At 49.1% G+C, this 22,538-nt stretch overlaps 1 protein-coding gene across 3 annotated transcripts in view; it reads right to left on the reverse strand.

Annotated features, from left to right (window-relative positions):
* Nucleotides 1–22,538, reverse strand: part of PIEZO1 (piezo type mechanosensitive ion channel component 1) — a 183,384-nt gene that overhangs the window by 29,068 nt on the left and 131,778 nt on the right. For all 3 annotated transcript variants that reach the window (XM_043984200.1, XM_043984201.1, XM_043984199.1), the window contains exons 11-27: nucleotides 19,154–19,251; nucleotides 17,904–18,164; nucleotides 17,068–17,179; nucleotides 13,871–14,052; nucleotides 13,218–13,366; nucleotides 11,989–12,171; nucleotides 10,972–11,084; nucleotides 10,026–10,186; nucleotides 9,716–9,892; nucleotides 8,052–8,177; nucleotides 6,892–7,092; nucleotides 6,117–6,321; nucleotides 5,704–5,808; nucleotides 3,292–3,445; nucleotides 2,338–2,581; nucleotides 2,036–2,132; nucleotides 1,408–1,576 (exon numbers count right to left, since the gene is read on the reverse strand). In XM_043984200.1, the coding sequence (XP_043840135.1) occupies nucleotides 1,408–1,576; nucleotides 2,036–2,132; nucleotides 2,338–2,581; nucleotides 3,292–3,445; nucleotides 5,704–5,808; nucleotides 6,117–6,321; nucleotides 6,892–7,092; nucleotides 8,052–8,177; nucleotides 9,716–9,892; nucleotides 10,026–10,186; nucleotides 10,972–11,084; nucleotides 11,989–12,171; nucleotides 13,218–13,366; nucleotides 13,871–14,052; nucleotides 17,068–17,179; nucleotides 17,904–18,164; nucleotides 19,154–19,251 (2,737 nt within the window). The remainder of the gene's footprint in view (nucleotides 1–1,407; nucleotides 1,577–2,035; nucleotides 2,133–2,337; nucleotides 2,582–3,291; nucleotides 3,446–5,703; nucleotides 5,809–6,116; nucleotides 6,322–6,891; nucleotides 7,093–8,051; nucleotides 8,178–9,715; nucleotides 9,893–10,025; nucleotides 10,187–10,971; nucleotides 11,085–11,988; nucleotides 12,172–13,217; nucleotides 13,367–13,870; nucleotides 14,053–17,067; nucleotides 17,180–17,903; nucleotides 18,165–19,153; nucleotides 19,252–22,538) is intronic.

A 22,538-nucleotide genomic window follows, 5' to 3' on the forward strand; every position in this document is an offset into this window, starting at 1 on the left:
TCTTCCTGAAACTATCCAGCTCCGGCTGATTCTCCTTTTCTCCAAAGCACGTTGCTGGGGGCGGCTAGGTGGCCCAGTGGATAGAGCACCGGCCCTGGATTCAGGAGGACCTGAATTTAAATCTGGTCTCAGACATTTGACACTTACTAGCTGTGTGACCCTGGGCAAGTTACTCCCATAGCCCTGCAAAAAACAAACAAAAACAAGTGGCAAAGCACATTGCCTTTAGGGAGTATCTCGCTAGCATTATTTGGTCTTGGCTCCCTCCAGCTCTGAAAGATATGAACTACTGTCATTTCTTGCAATCTCTTCATTGAGCCCCTTTAAGGCTAACCTTTGCCCCGCTTCCTTTCTAGTTCCCTTTTATGTGCTTTTCCCCCCTATTAGAGTGGAAGTTCTCTGAGGGCAGAAATGGGTCTTGTTTGCTTATATTTGTATCCTAAGAACCCAGCACAGTGCCTGGCTCACAGTAGGTGCTAAATAAATATTCTATCTATCCATCCATGCATCCACCCATGCACCCATCCATCCATGCACCCATCCATCCATACATACATACATACACCCATCCATCCATCCATCCATGCACCCATCCACCCATCCATCCATGCACCCATCCACCCATCTGTCTATGCTTCTTGGGGCAGGTATGAAGTCTTCCATGTCATTGTACCCCTCTAGAGCCTAGCACAGTGATGAGCACAGGGGAGGTATGCTCAATCAGATCAGCTTATCATTAAACCCCTGGCCCTCAGAAATCCCAGATTTTAGGTGGAAGCTAGAGTCAGAGCTCATAGAGAAATAGCTTCCAGAGTTGTCTCCCAACTGCCCTTGGCCTGAGCATCTAGAGAGGGCCACTGCCCCGGCCACTTTCAGGGTACAGCAAGGGAGAAGTCCCAGATCTGCCACAGCTTTAAGCACAGCTCACTACTGGGCAAAGGGAGGGGGTCCACATTCTGGAATCTCTGGGGACTCTGAGTCCTGAACTCACAACCGTGAGAGAATGGAGCTTATCTACTCTCAATCTGTCCCTGCCCGATCCCCTTGGTCTCTGTGGAGAAATCTCTATTTATATCTATTCAACCAGCCAGAGAGTCTCCAGTGGTTCTCAACTCTTGTACTATACATTTTATAAAATATTATACTCAATATTTAAAATATCATATCCAATAGGTAATGTAACATTATCTAATGTATCTAATCTATTAATGTAACAATATCTAATGTAATATAATAATATGTCTATAATATAATAATTTTATAAAATCCAAGTGTAGGTTTTGTGGATAATAAAATTAACCAAAGCATTCAATGGAATGCCAACCTTACAAACTGAGGCTCACACAGAGGCAAAAGTCACAATGTCTTAGGAATATCCCCTGTCCCTCTGCTTCCCCTTCTCCGCACCTGGAGGCCTGGAGTGCTGTGGCCTTAAGGTCAACCATGACATGCAGGAAATAGTAACTAAGAAAGATGCGTCGCTGCAGAAGGAGGAAGAAGAAGCAAATGCTGTCCCAGATGATGCCAGCCTCCTCCACGGGCAATATACAGTCCTGGTCCTTGCTCATGTCTTTGGCTAAAGAGACAGGATCCCAGCACTCAGATTATCCAGCCCCACCAAAGAAAATTCCCCAACTCTCCCCAACTCATATACAAGCATGTGTGCACACACATGTGCACGTGTACATACACACATAGCGTCTCCCGTTTTACACATACACATCCCCCCTTTTCTCCTGGCCCCCCACAAACCTAGCACCCACCATGCTGTATGAGAACTCACTGGAGGCCCTCGGGGTTACCAACTGGATCCCTTCCACCTGTCTATCTCTGGAAGCCTAGACCCCTCTGCCTCTTCTTTTTTGGGGGGCTCTTGGCTTCTTCCCAGTCTACAAATACCAGGACTCCAGCTCCCATTTCTTACCCTCTTTCCAAATGAGAGAACATTTTAAAGTACTTTGCAAACCTTCAAGCTCTATATAAATGCTAGCTGGCACCAGGACCCCCAACCCCATCATTCCCTCTCTTCACTCACGGTCATAGTAGCCTTTAACGGTGCACACCAGGCTGAAGACCTGGATGACCCAACAGAAATTATTCTGCATTTGTTGTACGAAGACGCAGGAGAGGAGCTGCAAGAGAGAAGGGGGACAGAGCTATCAGGGGCCAAGGGCTCCTCCTAGTAAGGGGGTTTTTTCTACAGAGACCAAAGGGAGTGGGCAGGGATAGACTGAGAGTAGATAAGCTCCCTTCTCTGACTATTGTGAGTTCAGGACTCAGAGTCCCCAGAGATTCTCTGGGGCAGGAGAAGCCCCACCCTGGGCTTGAGAGGCTGACCGAGAGCATGTTCTTTGAGATGATGACGGTGATGTTGTACAAGATGAGGCAGTCCCACAGCACTAGCTGGGCCTTAGTGCTCTTCTGCAGCAGCGTGGTCCCAAAGAGCAGCAGGTAGAAACAGGCGAGCAGGTAGCCCAGGCCGAAGATGCTGATGCGGTTGGCGCCCGTGATGAACACCACCACCAGCACCAGCCAGAAGAGGTAGCGGAACACGGCCACTTTCAGCATGTCTAGGTAGGACCTATGGGGAGGGGTGGGAATGAGGGGAAGGGTCAGCCTTGGGGGTGGGGACCAGCCCCAGCTCTGGCACCAGACAAATGCTGGGCTGCCAGTCTGTACTCCTGCAAGAAAACAACAGGTTCTGTAACTTGCCCAGCATGCCATCCCTGAGATATGGCCAAAAACATCTGCTGTTTTCTCCCCAAAGGGAGATCAATAGTGGGAAAGGAAGCGAGTTGTAGAATTTTTTAAAAATTAGCATCTCAGAGTCCAAAGGGACATTAGAAATTATCAAGGTGAACTCTTTTTTTTTTTTTTTTTTTTTTTGCGGGGCAGTGAGGGTTAAGTGACTTGCCCAGGGTCACACAGCTAGTAAGTGTCAAGTGTCTGAGGCCGGATTTGAACTCAGGTCCTCCTGACTCCAGGGCCGGTGCTTTATCCACTGTGCCACCTAGCTGCCCCTAAGGTGAACTCTTACTGAAGCACACTCCTCCGTAGCACAGTTAAAACTGGTCATTCAGATTCTACTTGAAATGTTAGGGAACTCACTACCTCCCAATTCCACCATGTGGTATTATATGCCTCATTTTACTGATGGGGAGACTGACATTTAGAGAGGTTCTGTGTTGATCAAGTTCTCACAGCTAGTTAGCAACCTAATAGGCCTGTGGTCTTCCCACTCCTCAGTTGCCCTTCTGCCCCCAGGCTGGCACGCTGGCTCCCCTGGCCCACCTGCAGTTGATGAAGTTGGGCACAGGGTTCGGCTCCCCACGCAGTGGCTCTAGGTAGTCTGTGTTGAGTCCGGCCACGTGCTGCCACTCCTCAGTCCGTTCGGCCACAAACACCAGCCACTGCTGGGAGGCAGTCAGCAGCAGCAAGAAGTCACCTGGGGGGCAGATAGCAACAGCAATAGAGGATCAGCCGCCGGCACAAGGAGGACTCCCTAGGGGGTGGGAGGGCAGGGGGCTGTCACCTGACTCTGACCTTGACCTCCCACAAAGCAGGCTGCTGTGGCTCAGCCCAACCTTTCATCACCCTTGTGCTAAGGATGAAGGGAGGAGGAGCCATTTAATCCCCTCTGGGGCTCAGGTATGCATGTGAGGATACAGGCATGACCTACACACAGTGGGAAGGGGGATAGAAGTGGCATGCATGGAATGATCCCAGAGTACTCTCTGGCCCTGCTTCTAATCCTAGCCTGTGTGTGTGTGTGTGTGTGTGTGTGTGTGTGTGTGTGTGTGTGTGTGTGTGTGTGGGCGCGTGCGTGCGTGAGCATATACCTATATTACAGGAGTGAAGCACTCTCTCCCAACTCAAGATAGAAAATATGACTTGTTCATTCAGAATTTTAATAAAAGGCAATTAAGGCTTATATATTAGGCAGCTTTATCTAAATCAATGCACTGTTTTCTACCAAAACCAGAGAAATCCAGGGACCCAAATGGCTTGGGAATAATAACCCTTGGAATTGGGAAGGTATTTTTTGTTTTCCAAGGAGCTTTCCTATCCATAATCCCCTCTGATCCTCCTGACTCTATGAGGTCAATTGCGAAAGCCTTAAGAACTCTGATGAACTCAATGATTGTGGAATGACTTCTCACAGAGATGATGGATCCAGGGTGCAGAGTGAAGCACACATTACTGGACACAGCCAGTGTGGAAATTTCTTTGGTTCGACTATACACATTTGTTATAAGGGTTTGAGGCAGACATTCCCAAAGGCAGGAAGTAGGAGGTAGGAGGGAGAAAAAAATGGATTTTTGATCACTGAGAAAAAGAAAAAGTGCCATAATCAAGGCTAGTGGAAAAACAGACCATCCAAAGTATGTTTGATTGCCAATGCAAAGTGTGATTTCATAATGAAGATTAAAGATTATATGAACCCCCAAAACCCTAACTTGGTGAGGCCAGCAAGGCATAGATTATTCTCCTTATTTCTCAGATGAGAAAAAAGACTCAGTCAGGGAAGTGACTTACCCCAGGGCCCACAAGCCAGGGAATGTCAGAGCTAGGATTAGAACCTCAGCAGGCCAAGAGACTTGTACCCCACCCAACTTGTTATTAAGGAAAGCACTTTGTAAACTGGAAAGTGGTATAGAAATGGCTATCGTATACTAACAATAAGATGTCAACACCTCAAGGGTTTTCAACAGTGTTGATGCTCTCTCCACAGTCCTGAATCATACATAGCTCCTCTGTGACTAAGGATGCCCCTGTGGCCAACCTGGAGAAGAGTCCCTTGGAACTTAGCCATGTTGGTCCTCAAGTAACAGACACACAGTTCATCACAGGTGAAGAGCTCCACCTCCACATTCCAAAGGGACAGCCAAGAACTGAGGGCTGCTATCACATGCTCATTTTCTCCCTTGGGATCATACATTTGGAGCCAGAGGGGAGCATAGGGACCATGCAGTCCAAATCTCTCATTTTCCAGATGAGGAAACTAGAGTCACCCAGCTAGGAAGTGTCTGGGGTATTATTCAAACCCAAATCTTCCTGATTCCCAGCCTGGCATGCTATCCACTACTCTATAATGCCTCTTACAATGAAGTTCAAAAAGAAGTTCAAATAAGAGCAAGTCCTCTTTCTCCTGCGATTATTCTTTAACATGGAACACTGTTAAAGGGCTCCACATGAGTGGATAAAGGGACTGCTTTTTGTAACTGAATAAAAGTATTGGGGTATAAGCTCATCATCTCTAGGCTCATTGATAGAATCTTTGGGACATCTCCATCAGAAGCCGGGATGATGGGGAGGATAGATACTTTTTTTCTGCTCTCACATTGTTTCTAATTCTTTTTCTTGGCAAAGATACTGGAGAGGTTTGCCATTTCCTTCTCCAGCTCATTTTACAGATGAGGAAACTGAGGCAAATCCCAGGGTTACTTAGTTAGTAAGTGTTTGAGACCAGAATCGAAGTTAGGAAATTGAGTCTTCCTGATTCCTAGCCCAGTGCTCTATCCCCTAAGGCACCATCTAGCTGCCATTATTGTTAATAATAACCAATGATAAGAATCTAGGTCTCCCATTTTGGATCTTTATCAGCTGCTATCACCCCACTTGCTCTTCTTGGGTATAGGGCATCTCTAGAAGAAATCCCAGCTGTGGGAAAGAGGAGGCTCTCAGGGCAAGGGTGACACTCACTGATGAGGTTGGTAGAGTTGGGACGCATGAAGAAATCGGGCAGGTACAGCCACTTGATGAGTGCAGAGTTCATGGGAATGGCTTTGCTCCAGCGCCACGGGTAATCTAAAGGCAAGGTACACATCTCCATGCAGGGGGCATCCAGAGGCTGCTTCAAGTTGGACCATCCTCCACGCCCCACTCCCAGCCGCTCCCCAAAGCCTCCCTCAGCCTTGGGGCTCCTCTTTATCTCCCAGAACTTCTCCCACCTTCATGCTGCCCTTCCCCCCTTCCTTGCCCAAACCCTGCCCCGTAAGGAAAGAAGATTTTTGCAATAACCCTTTATTGCCAGGACCTACCCAAAGGAACTGCCTGTGTCTGTCTCTCTTTCATACACAGACACACACAGACACACAGACACACACACTCCTCACCAATGCAGAGGGCAGGGGGGATGCCCACACACAGTAGATACTGGTAGAGCAGGAAGAGAGCCAGGAAGAGGCAGTAGTTGGGCCAGAGGCGGGCAATGGCCTCCCGGCGCCGGCGAGTAAGGATGGCAACCAGCCAACAGCCATGTATGATCACCATGATGTTCATGCGTTGACCAATCACATTTACCGTCATCAGGAAGCAGATCTGGAGGCAGGGAAAATAAGACTGCTAGGGATGGCAGGGCAGTGTTGAGGGGCACAAGGATGGGCACTGAGCCTGGCACAGACTCAACAGATCAGCCCTCACCTAGCCTGGTGCAAGGTCCTTTTTTAAAAAATTCATTTTTTTCAATTGAAAAATCTCTTTTCTTTCCCTCCCTCCTTCTCATCCCTTCACCATTTTCCTAAGTCCTAGGAGAAATTAGGGCTACAAAAATGCCAAACACTCTGTCTTTGCTTGCTGATCTCTGCTGTTTGGTTGCTGTGATGGGACAGAACACTAGGGGTGTGGAGGGTCACGGAGAGTTACTAGCACTTCAAAGCCCAGTGGTATGGAAATCAGAAGCATCCCAGGAGGTGCTGGACATCCTTGGACAAGGTGATCCCAGGGTGGGGGGCAGATCCAGCCAATCTAATGAACTCTGAAAATGATCACTACAGCTGTCCCTGCCCCCTCAGCCCTGGGCTCAGGACACCCTATAGGGGCTCCTTGGCATCCTCCTTGCCCCAGCACAAGCCCTGCCCCGGCATGGCCAGTCAGCCCAACCCTACTCACCTCCAGGCCAAACTTATAGAAGAAGAAGTTGATGAAGTACTTGGCACAGCTGAGAAGACCTCGGTCCAGGTGGTGACGGGTGCCCTCGGGGCAGACAATCTGGGCAGGGGGCAGAGCCACCTGGTACTGTTTCCTGTAATATTCCTGGCGCCGATACACGATGGCCTCAAACACCAGTAAGAGGAGGATCAGCAGGTGGTTCTGGAAACAAGGGGTCTCGGTCAGCATGGGGCCGTGTGTCTCATATGTCAATGAATAACAGTAATAACTCCTCTCCTCTAGAAAGCCCCTGCAGCCTTTCAAAGCACCTTCACATCTATCCAGTCGCTTAATTAGATCCTCACAACCAACTCTCAGCTTTAATGTTCCCATTTGTGAAATGGGGGTATTGTGAGGATCAACGAGATAAGAAATAGCACTGCGAAACCTTTAAGTGCTAGCATTTGCTGTTATTATTAGTTTTAACAATAATCACAGCTAACATTTATGTAATGCTTACTACGTGCCAAGCACCATGCTAAGCACTTTCATAATTTCATCATTATCTCATTTGATCCTCACAAGAGGTAGATGCTATTATCATTCACATTTTACAGATAAGGAAACTGAGTAAAGGTTAAGTGACTTGCCCAGGGTCATGCAGCTGGTAAGTGTTTAAGGATGGATTTGAACTCAGTTCTTCCTCCTCTAGGCCCAGCAATCTATCCATTGCATCACCCAGGCAGAGTAGATATCATTAGTCCCATCTTACAGATGAGGAACACAAGATTTAGAGCCAAAAGGAACCTTAGAGATCAGCCCATCTCCCCATTTTACTAGTGAGGAAACTGAGGCCCAAGATTTAAAGGCCTGACCCAGTTTCACAAAGATAGCAAATAGTCAAGTCAGGATTTGAACACAGATCTTTTGGCTCCAGATACTCTTTCCCCCTGGATGCTGAAGCTCCAGGGGCTAAACTTCTTGCCCAAGTTCACCCAGCTTGGCAAATAGTAGCTTCCCCTCCATGTAGCCCATGTCTCTTCTCTGCTGTTAGGTTTAAAGGCTTGACCACATGACCTTTGGCATCAGTGACAGGGGAGGCCAGTGCTATATCCACATTGCTGCTCGGTCTTGGCTTCTCCTGGAAGATGGCACCTAAGCCATCCCCCAGCCTCACCCACCTGGATGTAACCAAGGTTTGAGACATCCTTGCGGATGCCGAACCAGTTGGCAGGGTCCACTGGCTTCTGGTAGAGCATGGAATTGCTGATCTCAGACTTCTGCAGGTTAGTGCTGTTGAGAAATGGCTATGTGCACAAGGGAAATGAAGGTTAGTCTGTAATGCACCAACATGCAGAGAGCCCACCTGTCCATGGTTCAGGCATCCCTTCCATGGTAGAAGGGAAGGGATTCCCTCCAAACCCACCAACCCCCACACACATCCCCTTCCATGCTCCACCCCAAACTGTGCATCTCATTGGGGCAGTTCTGGTGCTGGACAGGGAACAGTTGGATCCCTGGGTAGGGGGCCCATAATACCCAATCTGCCAGGGGGACACACAGGGAGACCCAAATTCTAAGACCATATATGGCAACCTCTTTGGATTAGGGAGTGATGGGGGGCAGGGAACAGACTAAGGCTGACTATGAGTGATTGATGGGGTTTAAAACTGACTGTGGGGGTCCTCAGGCACCAGAGAGGATTATATATATATATCTATATATTCATAACATAACATAGATATTAACAAAAATAATATCTATGAATAACTCTATAAAGCTTTATGATTCTCTGCTATTGCTGTTGTTAGTCCTTCATTCTCAAAGGGGACCCATGACATTGGGGTGATGTCATGACTCGAAGTGATTTGGATTGAAGTAAGGGAGGGCTGTGCAAAGTCACCAACCTCACTCTCTTCTCTAGAGCCATCTGGGTCCAGTAGCAAGATATAGATCAGGATGACTGGGGATGGTCCCAGATGTTTAAGGCAATTGGGGTTAAGTGACTTGCCCAGGGTCACACAGTTAGTAAACAGTGGGGCTGGGAACTAGGTTCTGACTCCAAACCCAGGTTTCTTTCCATTACAGTGATGGTTATTAAAAAAAAAAAGGAAAGGAAGGAAGGGAAATCAATCTCTGGGCCATGGAGGAGTAGAGAAGGGGTCCTATTTCCACAAGGCTGGTCTCAGGTGGTTGCCCTAATCCACTCTCTGTTCCCTTTTGAAGGTATTAATAGTTATTAATAGCTCACACCAAGAGTTCTTAAAATTTTTTTGTCATGGACTCCCAAGACAAAAGACTATGGAGACTATGGACCCCTCCTCAGAAGAATGACCAAATAAAACACATGGAATGACAAAGACAATCAATTATATTGAAATGTGATTTGAAAGGTTAAAAAAAATTAAAAATTAAAAAAGCAAACAAGAAATACAGTTATTCATTTTTTGAGATGTCATTTTTTTTTGGTGGGGCCATGAAGGTTAAGTGACTTGCCCAGGGTCACACAGCTAGTGTTAAGTGTCTGAGTCCAGATTTGAACTCAGGTCCCTCTGAATCCAGGTTCAGTGCTTATCCACTGTACCACCTAGCTGCCCCCTAGTTATTCATTTTCTAAAAGTTCACTGATGGGGGCGGGTAGGTGGCGCAGTGGATAAAGCACCGGCCCTGGATTCAGGAGGACCTGAGAGAAGGGCATATTTGGGGTTGCCCACTACACTCCCAAGTGGGGCTGGCTTCTGCCAAGGCACAGGAGGAATGGGTTTAAGGCCCATGAGGAAGGCCAGGAGGAGAGGGTATGGGGTTTAGTCATTCCTCCCACCTTGCCCCCCATCAGCCCTCTAACCTCAGTGCAGTTGCTGGAGTATTCGTGGGGATTGACAATCTTCAGCTGGTAGAGCATTTTGCAGACTATGATGATACATGTCCAGACGGTGGAGAGGCAGGAGGCCATGTGACGGAAGCGGGGATAGGGCAGGGCAAACACCCACAGCACCACTAGCAGGAAGTTCATCACGGACACCTGCCCAGGGAGAGGTAGCAGGGCTGGGGGGGGGACCTGGAGCCAGCTCCCCCCTTTCCCTTCCTGTCCACCCCTCCCCCCTTATCCCCCCTTCCTATGTGCTCCACCCCCATCACCCCTCCCTGCCTCTCACCTCCTTCAGGGCCACCCAGACCGTGTAGAAGGCCACCAGCTTAAAGATATGGAGCTCCAGCAGGCGCCGGACAAACACCTGCACCTGGGTCAGCATGTCAGAGAAGCGGCCCGCAAGCACCATCAGCCGCTCGGCCACCAGGCCCCACTTACTGGGTGAGTCTGTGGAGGGCGATAGATGGGGGCAGTAGCTGGCTGAAGGGGGAGGGAGGGAGGCAGCAGCTTCCCTCTCCTCCCTTGCCCTTCAGCCCCGGCCGGTGGAGGTATTAGTCTGCGGGATGCGGGCAGGACTTGTATCTGGGGAATTGACACTTGATGCTCCTCTGAAGCATCCTCAGAAAGGGACCCTCATTCACTGAGTGGCCTCATTCACTCTCCTGAGGCAGCCTGTTCCACCTTCCCACATCTCTAACTGGGAGGAAGAGTTCCCTTAGGGAGACTGGAAATCTGTCTCTCTGCCCTTGGATTGTAAACTCCCTGAGGGCAGGGACCATATTTTGCCTCCATTTGTATCCCCAGAGTTTAGCCTGGTAGCAGAAGGGCAGCAGGTGCTTAATAAATGTTGACTGATTGCCACTTCCTTCTACACTTTGTTCCAGATCTGCCCCTGGGGGCCACAAGAGTCTTCCCCACACTCAGTGTAATGGGATTGGAAGGGACCTCAGAGGTCATGAGGTCCACCTCCCTCATTTTACAGATGGAGAAACTGAGGCTGAGAGTTGCAATGTCCCCAAAGTCACACAGTTGAAGCAGCTAAGCTGGAAATCAAACCCAGGTGCCTTTTCCACTAGGTCATCGCATTTCCACACACTCCTCCCAAGCTTTGTCAGCACTAGGTTTAGTAGTCTGTTCTCCTTAGGCCAGTCTATATACATCCCAGAATCTTCCCAGAAGGGCTGCGGAAGCTCCTCCGCATCTCCCTGGTCCTTCCTCAGCTCAGCTGTTACCTTCACAGTCCGAGTCAGTGCTGTCGGGGCCAGGGCCAGGCCCAACCCCACCGGGCTGTTCCCTGGGGTCCCCCTCCTCGTCCTGCAGCAGTGCCCTGCTGTCCTCCTCCAGCCTGCAGACCGAGAACAATCAGGGGAAAAGAGCTTGAGGAGGAGGAGAGCAGGCAGATTAACAAGAGCTGGTCCCTATGCCCTCTGCCGAGTGGCTGGAGTTCTTCTGAATGGCTGGAATAATTCCCACCCTCACCTCCACCCTTCGAACTCTTTTCTTTCTTTCTTTCTTTCTTTCTTTCTTTCTTTCTTTCTTTCTTTCTTTCTTTCTTTCTTTCTTTCTTTCTTTCTTTCTTTCTTTCTTTCTTTCTTTCTTTCTTTCTGTCTGTCTCTCTCTCTCTCTCTCTCTCTCTCTCTCTCTTTCTGTCTCTGTCTCTCCCTCCCTCCATTCCTTTTTATTTTTTGGCGGCAATTGGGGTTAAGTGACTTGCCCAGGTCACACAGCTAGTAAGTGTCAAGTGTCCGAGGCTGGATTTGAACTCAGGTCTTCCTGATTCCAGGGCTGGTGCCCTATTCATGGTGCCACCTAGCTGCTCCTCCTTAGCTTCTTTCAAGATTCAGCTCAAATTCAGCCTTCTGCAGGAGGCCTTTCCAGGTGTCCCCTGCTGCTAGGGCCTTCCCTCTCAGATCACTGTCTATTTGCTTTGGGTATATCTAGTTCTTTCCATGTTATGTCCCCCATTAGAATGTGAGCTCTTTGAGGGCAGGGACTGTTTTTTGCCTTTCTTTGTTTCCTCAGAGCTTACTTAGCACAATGCCTGCCTGGCATACAGTAAACACTTAATAAGTGCTTGGCTTATTGATTAACTAATAGCAGAATTGAGATTCAAACCCAGGTCCTCTGATTCCAAGTCCAGGGTTTGGTGTGTGTGTGTGTGTGTGTGTGTGTGTGTGTGTTCTCTCCCACACTGTCTGGTAGAACACACAGGAAACCCTGGCCATGGTGGGGAGGTGGGGGAATCTTACCTCTGAGCCCACAGCTGGTGGCGGCTGCCAGGGGGTGGGATGTGTTCCAGGTCAGTGAGGCGCATGAAAGGCTGGTGAAAGTAGTGCAGCTGGAGAATGCAGGCGAGGAGGAAGAAGCCGGGGATGAGGATGCTGTAGAAAAGCTTGGACACACTAAACTGCTCCAGCCCGAGGTCTTGTAACCTGCCAGGGGTGGAGAAGTGAGGCCCAGGCCCTCGCCAGCCCACTCGCCCCCATGGAGACCCTCCATGGTCCCAGACAAGGGCTGGGAGAGCCTCCGTGTGCCCCCACGCTGGCTGGGCTCCTCACCCTTCCTGTAAAGAGGAGAGCCTTCTCATCACTGCCAATAGGGACAGACTCTGGCCATCCCAGCAATCCCATCCTTCCCTTTCTCTCTTTTTTTTTTTTTAAAGTGAGGCAATTGGGGTTAAGTGACTTGCCCAGGGTCACACAGCTAGTAAGTGTTAAGTGTCCGAGGCCGGATTTGAACTCAGGTCCTCCTGAATCCAGGGCCAGTGTTTTATCCACTGCGCCACCTAGCTGCCCCTCAGCAACCCCATCCTGAAGAGCATCATCTCCACCTTCTCCCAGGTTGGGAGACTGTCCCCCACCCTGCCTTCCCACTGTTCCCACCTGCCATCAGTGTGAACTGCACACAACCCTCGGGAAGACTCTCACCAGCCTGACTCCAGCTGGGAGACTGTCTCTATCCCTGCCTTCACCAATCCCGTGTAACAACACCCAGGAAACCACAAGGGCAGAGCCATGAGGAGAAGTAGGTGTTCTCCCAGAGCCCCAGAGGTGACAGTTCATGACAACTGACAATGGATCGGTGCGAGTCCTGGGCACAGAGGCTCATGTTAGACGGTGGGTGATCGTACTTGGCATTAGATGCCCAACTCAATGAGGCAGGGGTAAGAATGCTCACTGAAACCTGAAGGTCCAGGTGCCCTGTATCTGCTTGGCATTGGGACAGAAATATCAGGTCAGGACCAGAACCTCTTATACTAACCAGGAGCTAGAAGGCTACGTGGGCAATGGCCAGAATGGCAGTGCCAACCACCCTGACCCTAAGTATATGGGGATGAGCATGGCCTGAACACACACACACACACACACACACACACACACACACACACACACACACACACACATACACACACACCCCAGAATAGCTCAGATGGACCCATAGCCTGGCCCCACTCAGCACAGCCTGGGGCAGGACCTACTGTTCATCAGTGAAGCCAGTCAGATTGCGCCAATACATGGGGAAATCCTGGAACTGGAAGGTGTAGACAGCAATCAGCACCAGCATTGTATAGGCCACCACCAGCCACCAGAACACCTTTAGCAGCTTGCGCCATAGGCTGTAGTAGACCTGTAGGGGTGAGGACACAGTGTCAGGCTGATAGAAGCTCTGCCCTGGAGGCAGGACAAGCACATGGCCCTCAAGGCTGGGAGAGAGGGAGGAGTAGGAAGCTCTGTCCTCCTGGGACCACAGATAAACTCAAGAACCAGAACCACCACCCCTGGCAGCCCTGCCCCAGAGGGGCATGCAGGAGATGGGGGCCACCCTGCTTCGACTCTTACTCCTGCCATATTTGTGGACATCTGTGAAAACCAGTTCTGTCCACACTGGCCAGCTTCCTCCTTCTGGCTTTTAAATTTCTTTTCTGGGTAATTTCCCTGGGATTTTATCTGCAATGGGGACATTCTATCTACTAGGGGGCACAAGAAATCTTTGCCCTGGCCAGTGGGTGAATTTGCCTGCCCACTGCAAGGCAGAGGAGGGCTGGGATGCAGGGACCTGGTAGTGAGTGAGGCAGAGGAGGCCAAGGGAGGGAAGACAAAAGTGGGGCCACTGCCCCCTCAGTCCGGGTACCTGGAAGAGGGTGAGGCAGAGCAGGAAGAGAAACATGTAGACAATTTTGTAGACCACGAGGCGTCCAGCAAAGCTGACAACAATGAACATGCCCGCACAGACGTAGATCCAGTACTTGGCATAAAAATCTGTCACCAACTCCCCCAACTTCTTGAGTAAGACCCGGGTCCGTGTGTGCTCTCCTGGGACCAGAACAGGACAAAAATGATGCTGGTAGAGGCCAAAAGAGACAAACAAAGGGGTGCTGCCCACCCAAGCAGGACAAGGCTTCCTTCTCCCTCAAAAACTCCCCATTCATCCAACTATCATCCATCCATCCAACCATCATCCATCCATCCATCTGTCCATCATCCATCCATCCATCATTCATCCATCTATCCATCCATCCAACCATCATCCATCCATCCATCCATCATCCATCCATCCATCTGTCCATCATCCATCCATCCATCCATCATTCATCCATCTATCCATCCATCCATGCAACCATCCAACCATCTATCCATCAATCCATCATCTATCCATCCATCCATCCATCATCTATCCATCAATCCATCCATCTATCCATCCATCCATCCATCCATCCAACCATCCAACCATCCATCCATCATCTATCAATCAATCCATCCATCTATCCGTCCATCCATCCATCCATCATCCATCCGTCCGTCCGTCCATCGTCCGTCCGTCCATCATCCGTCCGTCTATCATCCGTCCGTCCATCATCCATCCATCCATCATCTATCCATCCATCCGTCCATCATCCATCCATCCATCATCTATCCATCCATACGTCCATCATCCATCCATCCATCATCCATCCGTCCACCCATCCATCCATCTACAAGCATTTATAACATGTCTACCCTGTGCCAGGCACTGAGGAAACAGAGAAAAGTGAAACAATCCCTGTCCTCATAGCACCTACCTTACAGGGTTTTTTGTGGCAACCAAATGAGATGGTATTTGTAAAGTGTTTACCACAGTGCCTGGGAGCAGCCAAGTGGGCATAGGGCACTGGGTTGGGGAATTAAGAAGGCTCAGCTTCATGAGTTCAAGTCTGGCCTCAGACACTAGCTGAGTGACCCTGGGCTAGTCACTTAACCTTATTTACCTTAGTTTCCCCATCTGTACAAAGAGCTAGAGAAGGAAATGGCAAACTGCTCCAGAATCTTTGCCAAGAAAACCCCAAATGGGGTCATGAAATGTTGGACATGACTGAAATGACCTAACAACAAGATAGCACGGTGCCCGATACATTGTAGGTCCTTAGTAAATGCTTGTTGTTTTCCTTCCCCCCTCATGGTACTAACATTCTAACAGGAGATAACATGTAACTAGATAAATAACTGGAGTGTCAGAAAAGGGCCCCTCAAAATGTGGGTGATCCTTGATTTGAGCCTTGAATCATTGATAGACTTGGCAACTAATTGAATATAAAGGTGAAAACTGAAAGTGGAGTCAGAAATGAGCCTGGATGACTTGAAGGATGCCACTGGCTTATACAGAAACAGGAACATAAGAAAAAGGAGGTGGTTTGGTGGAAATGATAATGAGTTCTGTTTTGGCCATCTTGAGCTTGAGAAGCATATAAAGTATGCAGTTGGAAATGTCCAATGGGTAACAGATGATGGGGGATTAGAGCTCAGACTAGGGCTAAACTTGGAATCACCTACATACTGATGACACGTGAATCCATAGGAACTGTTGAGATTATTGAGGGGGGGGTCATGCTAGCTCCCTTCCTTATAGCATCCTGCTTCTGCCTGCAGAATGCAAATGAGGTCAAAGTTATGGTTTTGGCCCTATCTGGTCTGGTAACTGACTTCATCATAATAGTGATGATAATGTCATTCCTTAAAGTTGTCAAGGGCTTTACTAGCCGTTCCCTGTACACACATCATACTCCCACCTTCCTTCCTTTGAACGAGCTGTTATATCTCCAGTGCCTGGAATGAACTCCTTCCTCATTTTTACTCCTTAGGGACCGACCCCAGCTTCCTTCAAAGCACTGCTTAGATGCTAGCTCCTATGTAAGGCTTTTCTTGCTCCCCGCCTCATTCCTTAGTATTCTCTTTCTTGAAATTACTTTGTATTAATAAACATTCTATTTGCTCATCTATGTACATGCATCTCTTCCGTAGAATGTTACCTCCTAGAGGTCGGGACTATTTGGGTTTTGTCTTTGTTAGCTATGCTCAGCACCAAGGACAGTGCCTAGTAAAAAGTAGGCGTTTGATCCCTGTCTGTTGAATTCTACTGAGTTAAATTTTATGTAGAATCTAACTCATATTAGCCCCTCAGCAGCCCTGTGATGGAGGCAGGAAGGACAAGAATTTTTATCCCTTTTTATTTTATTTTTTATTTTATTTATTTATTTATTTATTTTTAGTGAGGCAATTGGGGTTAAGTGACTTGCCCAGGGTCACACAGCTAGTAAGTGTTAAGTGTCTGAGGCCGGATTTGAACTCAGGTACTACTGACTCCAAGGCCGGTGCTCTATCCACTGCACCACCTAGCTGCCCCTTTTATCCCTTTTTAAAGATGAGGAAATTGACCCTCCCAGAGGTGTAAATTGCCCACACCTCCTCCTGGTCAGAAATGGTTTCTGCCTCCCAGACCAAACTAGGTCTGTAATAGATCTCAGAGGTCATCAGTCCAACCTGCTCATTTTATAGATGAGAAAACTAAGACCCAGAGCAGTAAAGCCCCAGTTCACACAGCTACTAAGTGTCAGGGGTAGGATTTGAACCCACATCCTGTGTCCCCAGAGGCAGTGCTCTTTCAACTGTACCTCACTGGCTTATAGCTAGACTCCTTTATATAGATCGCCTGAAAAGGCGCTTATGGGAGAGCTGCAATCCAGTTCTGGAAGATGACAGAGGTAGCTGAGCCCTTGAACTTGAGCATGGAACAGGACTTAGAGGTTCCAGGTTTTCTAGAGCAGAAGATGCCTCTCTGGGCTCGTTTCTTTCTCTGTAAAATGAGGGAGTTGGACTAACCAAAAGACTTGTAAGGCCAGCTCTGACATTTCCCCTCCTCCATGGCAATGCTTGGTATATTATCCATGATCTCTGCCCTGGGAAGGGAAACTTGGTCTCTCCTTCACCTACTGTCCCTAATCATTTTCCCGGTCCCTTCTCCCAATCCCAGGCAGTGCAGCCCTGCTGGAATCCTACCCCAGAGCCCCCACTCACCAAACTCACTCACGGTGACCTCTCTGAGGGTGGCTGGAGGCTGCTTCTTCTTAAGTAGCTTCTCCTTCACAAACTGACGCACCAGGAGCCAAAAGGTCAGAGTGCAGAGCAGCTAGGGGGCCAGGAGAAGGGGAAGGGTCAGTAGAAGAAGGGCTAGATCCTCTGGACCCCTGCCACAGTTCCCACCACTGGGAACTGTCCTTCCCAGTGTCCCTGTGGCCTCAGGGCCTTCTGGGAGCAGGAAGAGAGGAGAGAGAGGGAAGAGGATGAGGGTGCCTCCTTCCCCCAGAGGTAAATTGTACCTGAGGCTGCCTGGGGTCTCCTCTTTCTCCTTCCTCTCCTACCTTTCTTCTCCTCCTTTCTTTCTTCCTCCTCTCCCCACTCTCTTCTTTCCCTTCTCACCTTCTGTTTTTTCTCCTCTTTCTCCCTCCCCTCTCCCCTTCCTCCTTCCCTCCTCCCCTTCTCCTCCTTTCATTGTTCCCCTTCCCTTCTCCCCTTTCTCTTCTTCTTTCTCTTCTCTTCTCCTTTCTTTTTCTCCTCCTCTCCCTGTTCTCCTTCCCTTCCTCTCCTCCTCCTTTTCTCTTCTTTCTCCTTCCCCTCTTATCTTTCTCATAGTCCTTCCTTGTTCCCTCCCTTCTCCTTTAATGATCAGATACAGAGACACACATGCCCACACTGAGAATTGACACATGACTCATACATGCACACAGGCCTGCACATTCAGTACACATACATCCCCCCCCTCCCCATACTCTGGGGCACATATGATGATAAACGCACTGACACACCCATATACACAGTGAGCACCAAGCCTCGTCCAGAGGGCAGATACTAACCATGGCTCCCAGGTGAAGGCAGGGATAGCGAGTGTGCTCCAGCCCCAGCTGGTGCAAGCTCATGAAGCCGACCTTCTTGGGGAGTTCGGGCTCCAGGTCCATGGCCCAGACGTACTGTAGACTGCAGAGGGCCAGCCCGTACAGCAAGATGAAGGGGGAGCACAGCATGGCAAAGTGGTGACGGCTCCGGACAATCCAGATGAGGCAGGCCCATAGCAGCAGGACAAAGGTCAGCCAGCTGTGGTAGGTGATGCTCCACACCTGGGACACCAAGGGAGGCCGGAGGTCAGGAGGAAATGAATGGCTGGGGTCAGCAGCCTCTTCTGGCCACTGACTAAGGGTGCATTGGAGTGAGCAGGGGGCCCTAGGATCAGGTAACTAGGGTTAGAAGGGTCCCATGAGGGGCAGCTAGGTGGTGCAGTGGATAAAGCACTGACCCTGGATTCAGGAGGACCTGAGTTCAAATTTGGCTTCAGACACTTGACACTTACTAGCTGTGTGACCCTGGGCAAGTCACTTAACCCCCATTGCCCTGCCAAAAAAAAAAAGATGGGTCCCATGCTGCCATCTAATTCAACAGATAAGCAAATGGAGACCAGAAGAGTTAGGCAATTTGCCCATGGTCCCACAGTAAATAATAATTAGTGACAGAGACAGGCTTTAAACCCAGGTCCTCTGACTCCAAAGCTAGTGGGCAGAGCAGTGACCATCTTTGCACATGGGGGATGCCAAGGCAAGAGGAAAGGTAGTATTAGGTTGGTCCCTGAGTGCCCTCCCCCTTCAAGCCTTCAGGAGATGTGCCACCTTTCTTCCCCTGAGTAGCAAGGAAATTAGTGGAAGGAGTTCCAATGGGGGACATAGGAGAACTGAATTCTCATTCAGGCCCCTGCCCTCCAACTGTGTGGCCATGGGCAAGAAATTTCCCCACTCTGGGTTTTGGTTTTCTCATCCGCAAAACATGGAATTTGGAGGAAATGGTGTCTAACTTCCCTCCCAGCTCTGCCTTTCCCTGTTCTAAGGTCCCTCCCAGGTTTGATCATTGGCTCTTAAGTCAGCCTCAGTGCTGAGGTTTTCTGTACTATGGTCATCCCAGTTCCAACATGCCATGTTCCATGGTCTTTCCCAGTTCAGATATTCTAGATCCTTAGTCCATCCCAGCCACGACATTTTGTGATTTGACAGCATTAGCAGTAGTCTCAGGCTAATAGGCAGTGCAGCCCCATCTGGCATCTTCCCCTTCACCTCCTTACCATCATGGCGATGAGAGCGCACACATAGCTCTGGTTCATGATGACATGGCCAAGGGCATGCAGCGGGGAGGTCTCCTTGGGCTCAGCTTGATTACTTCCTAAAAAGGGATGAGAGTTGAAGGGGGGTAGGTCGGAGAATATTGCTCCCCCAGTCTAAGTGATCCACCTAGTCACTTTCCCCTCTTCCTCCATGACCTTGGCCCCCATCCTCTATCTGGGCCAGTGCCTGGAGGGAATCTGAGCCAACACTCAAAGCCTAGTAAGAGAGAAAGAGATCCCGTGAACCAAATCTCTCCCAATCTAAGCCAAGGTAAGGCGCTTCTATCCTGTGAACTACTTTCTTACAACTGGATAAAAGCTGCAGATTAGCTTTGCCATGGAAATATAGTATCCGAGCAAAAGCTCAGAGGTAGAGGAGTGGGCCAGGGTGGAAGGAAGGAAGGAAAGAAGGAAGAAAGCAAGAAAGGGAGGGAGGAAGAAAGCAAGAAAGGAAAGAAGGAAATAAGCATTTATTAAATTCCTACTATGTGCCAAGCACCGTGTTAAGCACTTTACAAATCTTTCCTCATTTTTCCTTCCTACAACCCTGTGAGTTGAGTGCTATTATTATCCCCATTTTACAGATGAGGAAACTGAGGCAGGCTTGGCCAAAGTCACACAGCTAGTAAGTTTCTGAAGCTGGCTCCAACTTCAGGTCTTCTTAACTCTAGGTCCAGCACTCTATCCACTGAACCACCTGCCTCTGGGGAGGAGGAAAGCCAACAAAGGGAGGAGAGTAAGGAGAGTGATCAGGGTTGGGGAGATGAAGGGAGGGCCAAGAAAGGAAAAGAAAGGCAGGACATAGGAGAAAAGTTAAAACGGAGGTGGGGGGCAACTATGTGGTGCAGTGGATAAAGCACAGGCCCTGGATTCAAGAGGACCTGAGTTCAAATCTAGCCTCAGACATTTGACACTTACTAGCTGTGTGACCCTGGGCAAGTCACTTAACCCTCATTGCCCCACCAAAAAAAAAAAACAAAACAAAAACAAACAAAAAAAACAAACAGAGAGAGAGAGAGAGAGAGGAAGCAGATGGGCAGGAGAAGGGGAAGAGTAAGAGATGAAAGAGGAAGGAACAATTACTAAATAGAATTGCCCATCAAAAGGGGAGGAAGATGGGGCAGCTAGGTGGCGCAGTGGATAGAGCACCGGCCCTGGATTCAGGGTGACCTGAGTTCAAATCCGGCCTCAGACACTTAACACTTACTAGCTGTGTGACCCTGGGCAAGTCACTTAGCCCCAATTGCCTCACAAACCAAAAAAAAAAAAAGGGGGGGGGAAGAGAGCCCAAATAATATAAACAGGAAGGAAGAGCAGCTTCTTCCCAGGAACAAACTTTCCTTCACTAGCTCAGTGGGTGGCTTCACGAAGGTTAAAGACCAGCCCACTCCCAGAACTCCCCAAGCCCTTGTGGCCCACAGGAAAAGCAGCCAGCCCACAGCCCCGGGGCCCCATCCCCACTGCAGTCACGAGGCACAGGCAGTGGGAGGGCATGAGAGCTGGTGACCCAGAGCTTGGGATGGGTCAAGCCAAGTTCAAGTTGGAGTCTGCTTGGAGCCTGGCAAGGAGCCAGGCCTGAAGGAGGAGGCTGAGGGCTAAAGAAGCCAGAGATGAGTCCCTGTGGGTCAGCAGAAACTTTCCTCCACTGATAGCAGATTCCACACTCCCTGACTGGCATCTCACCTGCAGATCGGGGGCTGCTTGGGCTGCCTGGGGGCCTCCAGACATGGGAAGTCATGAAGAGAGGCAATGGGGCAGCTAGGTGGCTCAGTGGATAAAGCACGGGCCTTGGATTCAGGAGGACCTGAGTTCAAATCCGGCCTCAGACACTTGACACTTACTAGCTGTGTGACCTTAGGCAAGTCACTTAACCCCCAATGCTCCGCAAAAGAGAGAGAGAGAGAGAGAGAGAGAGAGAGGAGGGGGGGGGGGACAATGGCCAGCACTTAGTGGCTTTGGAGTCAGGGGATTTGGGTTCAAATTCTGACTCTGCTTTGAGCAAGTCACTTTCTTCCTCTGGGACTCCACTTTCTAATATGTAAAATGGGATGGGGACTGAGTTCTCTTCCAGCAATAATAATCAGATGTCTGGAAAGGAAGGGGAATAAGAAACGGTGGTCAGGAGAGGCTGGAATCAAGACAAAGAGCTAGCACTGTAAGGTTGGCAAAGCACCGTGCATATGTTATCTCACTTGATCCTCTCAACAACTCAGGGAGGTAGGTGCTATAATTATCTCCATTTCACAGATGAGGAAACTGAGGCAGACAGAGGATAGCTAATCTGGGCGGGATCTCCGACCCCAGAGGCCAGCACTCTCCTTTCTACACTAGCTACAACCGCAGTAGCATGATCTCACCACCAGGGGGCAGATCTTCTCAACCGGCTCTCCAGGCAGATGCCAAGTTTGGGAGTAATTCATTTTGAAAAGGGATAGATAGCTCTTATAAGGGTTAGGCTTCAAACTAGACAGGGTAGACGTCAGCCCTTGTACGGTGATCAGGAGGGGGCCTGATCCCTGTTGACATCTTGAATTTTCCTAGAGACAACCAGTGTTTTGCATAGACTAGGTGCTTAATAAAATTCATCCCAGGGGGCAGCTAGGTGGCGCAGTGGATAGAGCACCAGCCCTGGATTCAGGAGGACCTGAGTTCAAATCCAGTCTCAGACACTTGACATTTACTAGCTGTGTGACCCTGGGCAAGTCACTTAACCCCCATTGCCCTGCAAAAAAAAAACAAAAAACCAAAAAAAAAAAAATAATAAAAAATAAAATTCATCCCAAGATGGGCTTAAGGGAAATGTTCCCCCTTGGAATAGGAGACCAATCCCACTTGAGCAAAAAGGCAGGGGGAGAGAGCCTGGTGTAATGGGAAAATCTCCAAATGCAGAATCAAAGGCTCTGCATTTGGATTCTGTTTGTGTTTCAGGAAAAAAGATTTTCCCTCTCTGGACTTTGATTTTCAAACATTTTTAAAAAAGAAAATGAAATGTTTAAAATAATTTTTTGAAATGAAATTAAAAAATGAAGGGGACTGATGATTTCTAAGGTCTTTCTCCAGACATAATTTCAAAGATCCTACAATGGGAGTCATATCCTTTCCTGAGCAATGGACTTCTCATGCAATTTTTTTTTTTTTTGCTGGGCAATGGGGGTTAAGTGACTTGCCCAGGGTCACACAGCTAGTAAGTCAAGTGTCTGAGGCCGGATTTGAACTCAAGTACTCCTGAATCCAGGGCTGGTGCTTTATCCACTGCGCCACCTAGCCGCCCCTCATGCAATTTTTATGGACCAGATGGAGAGAGATGAGCCAGATGATGATGTAGTTGGTAGATGAACGAGCAGAC

The sequence above is a fragment of the Dromiciops gliroides genome, chromosome 2 (genome assembly GCF_019393635.1).
Source record: "Dromiciops gliroides isolate mDroGli1 chromosome 2, mDroGli1.pri, whole genome shotgun sequence".
NCBI lineage: Eukaryota > Metazoa > Chordata > Mammalia > Microbiotheria > Microbiotheriidae > Dromiciops > Dromiciops gliroides.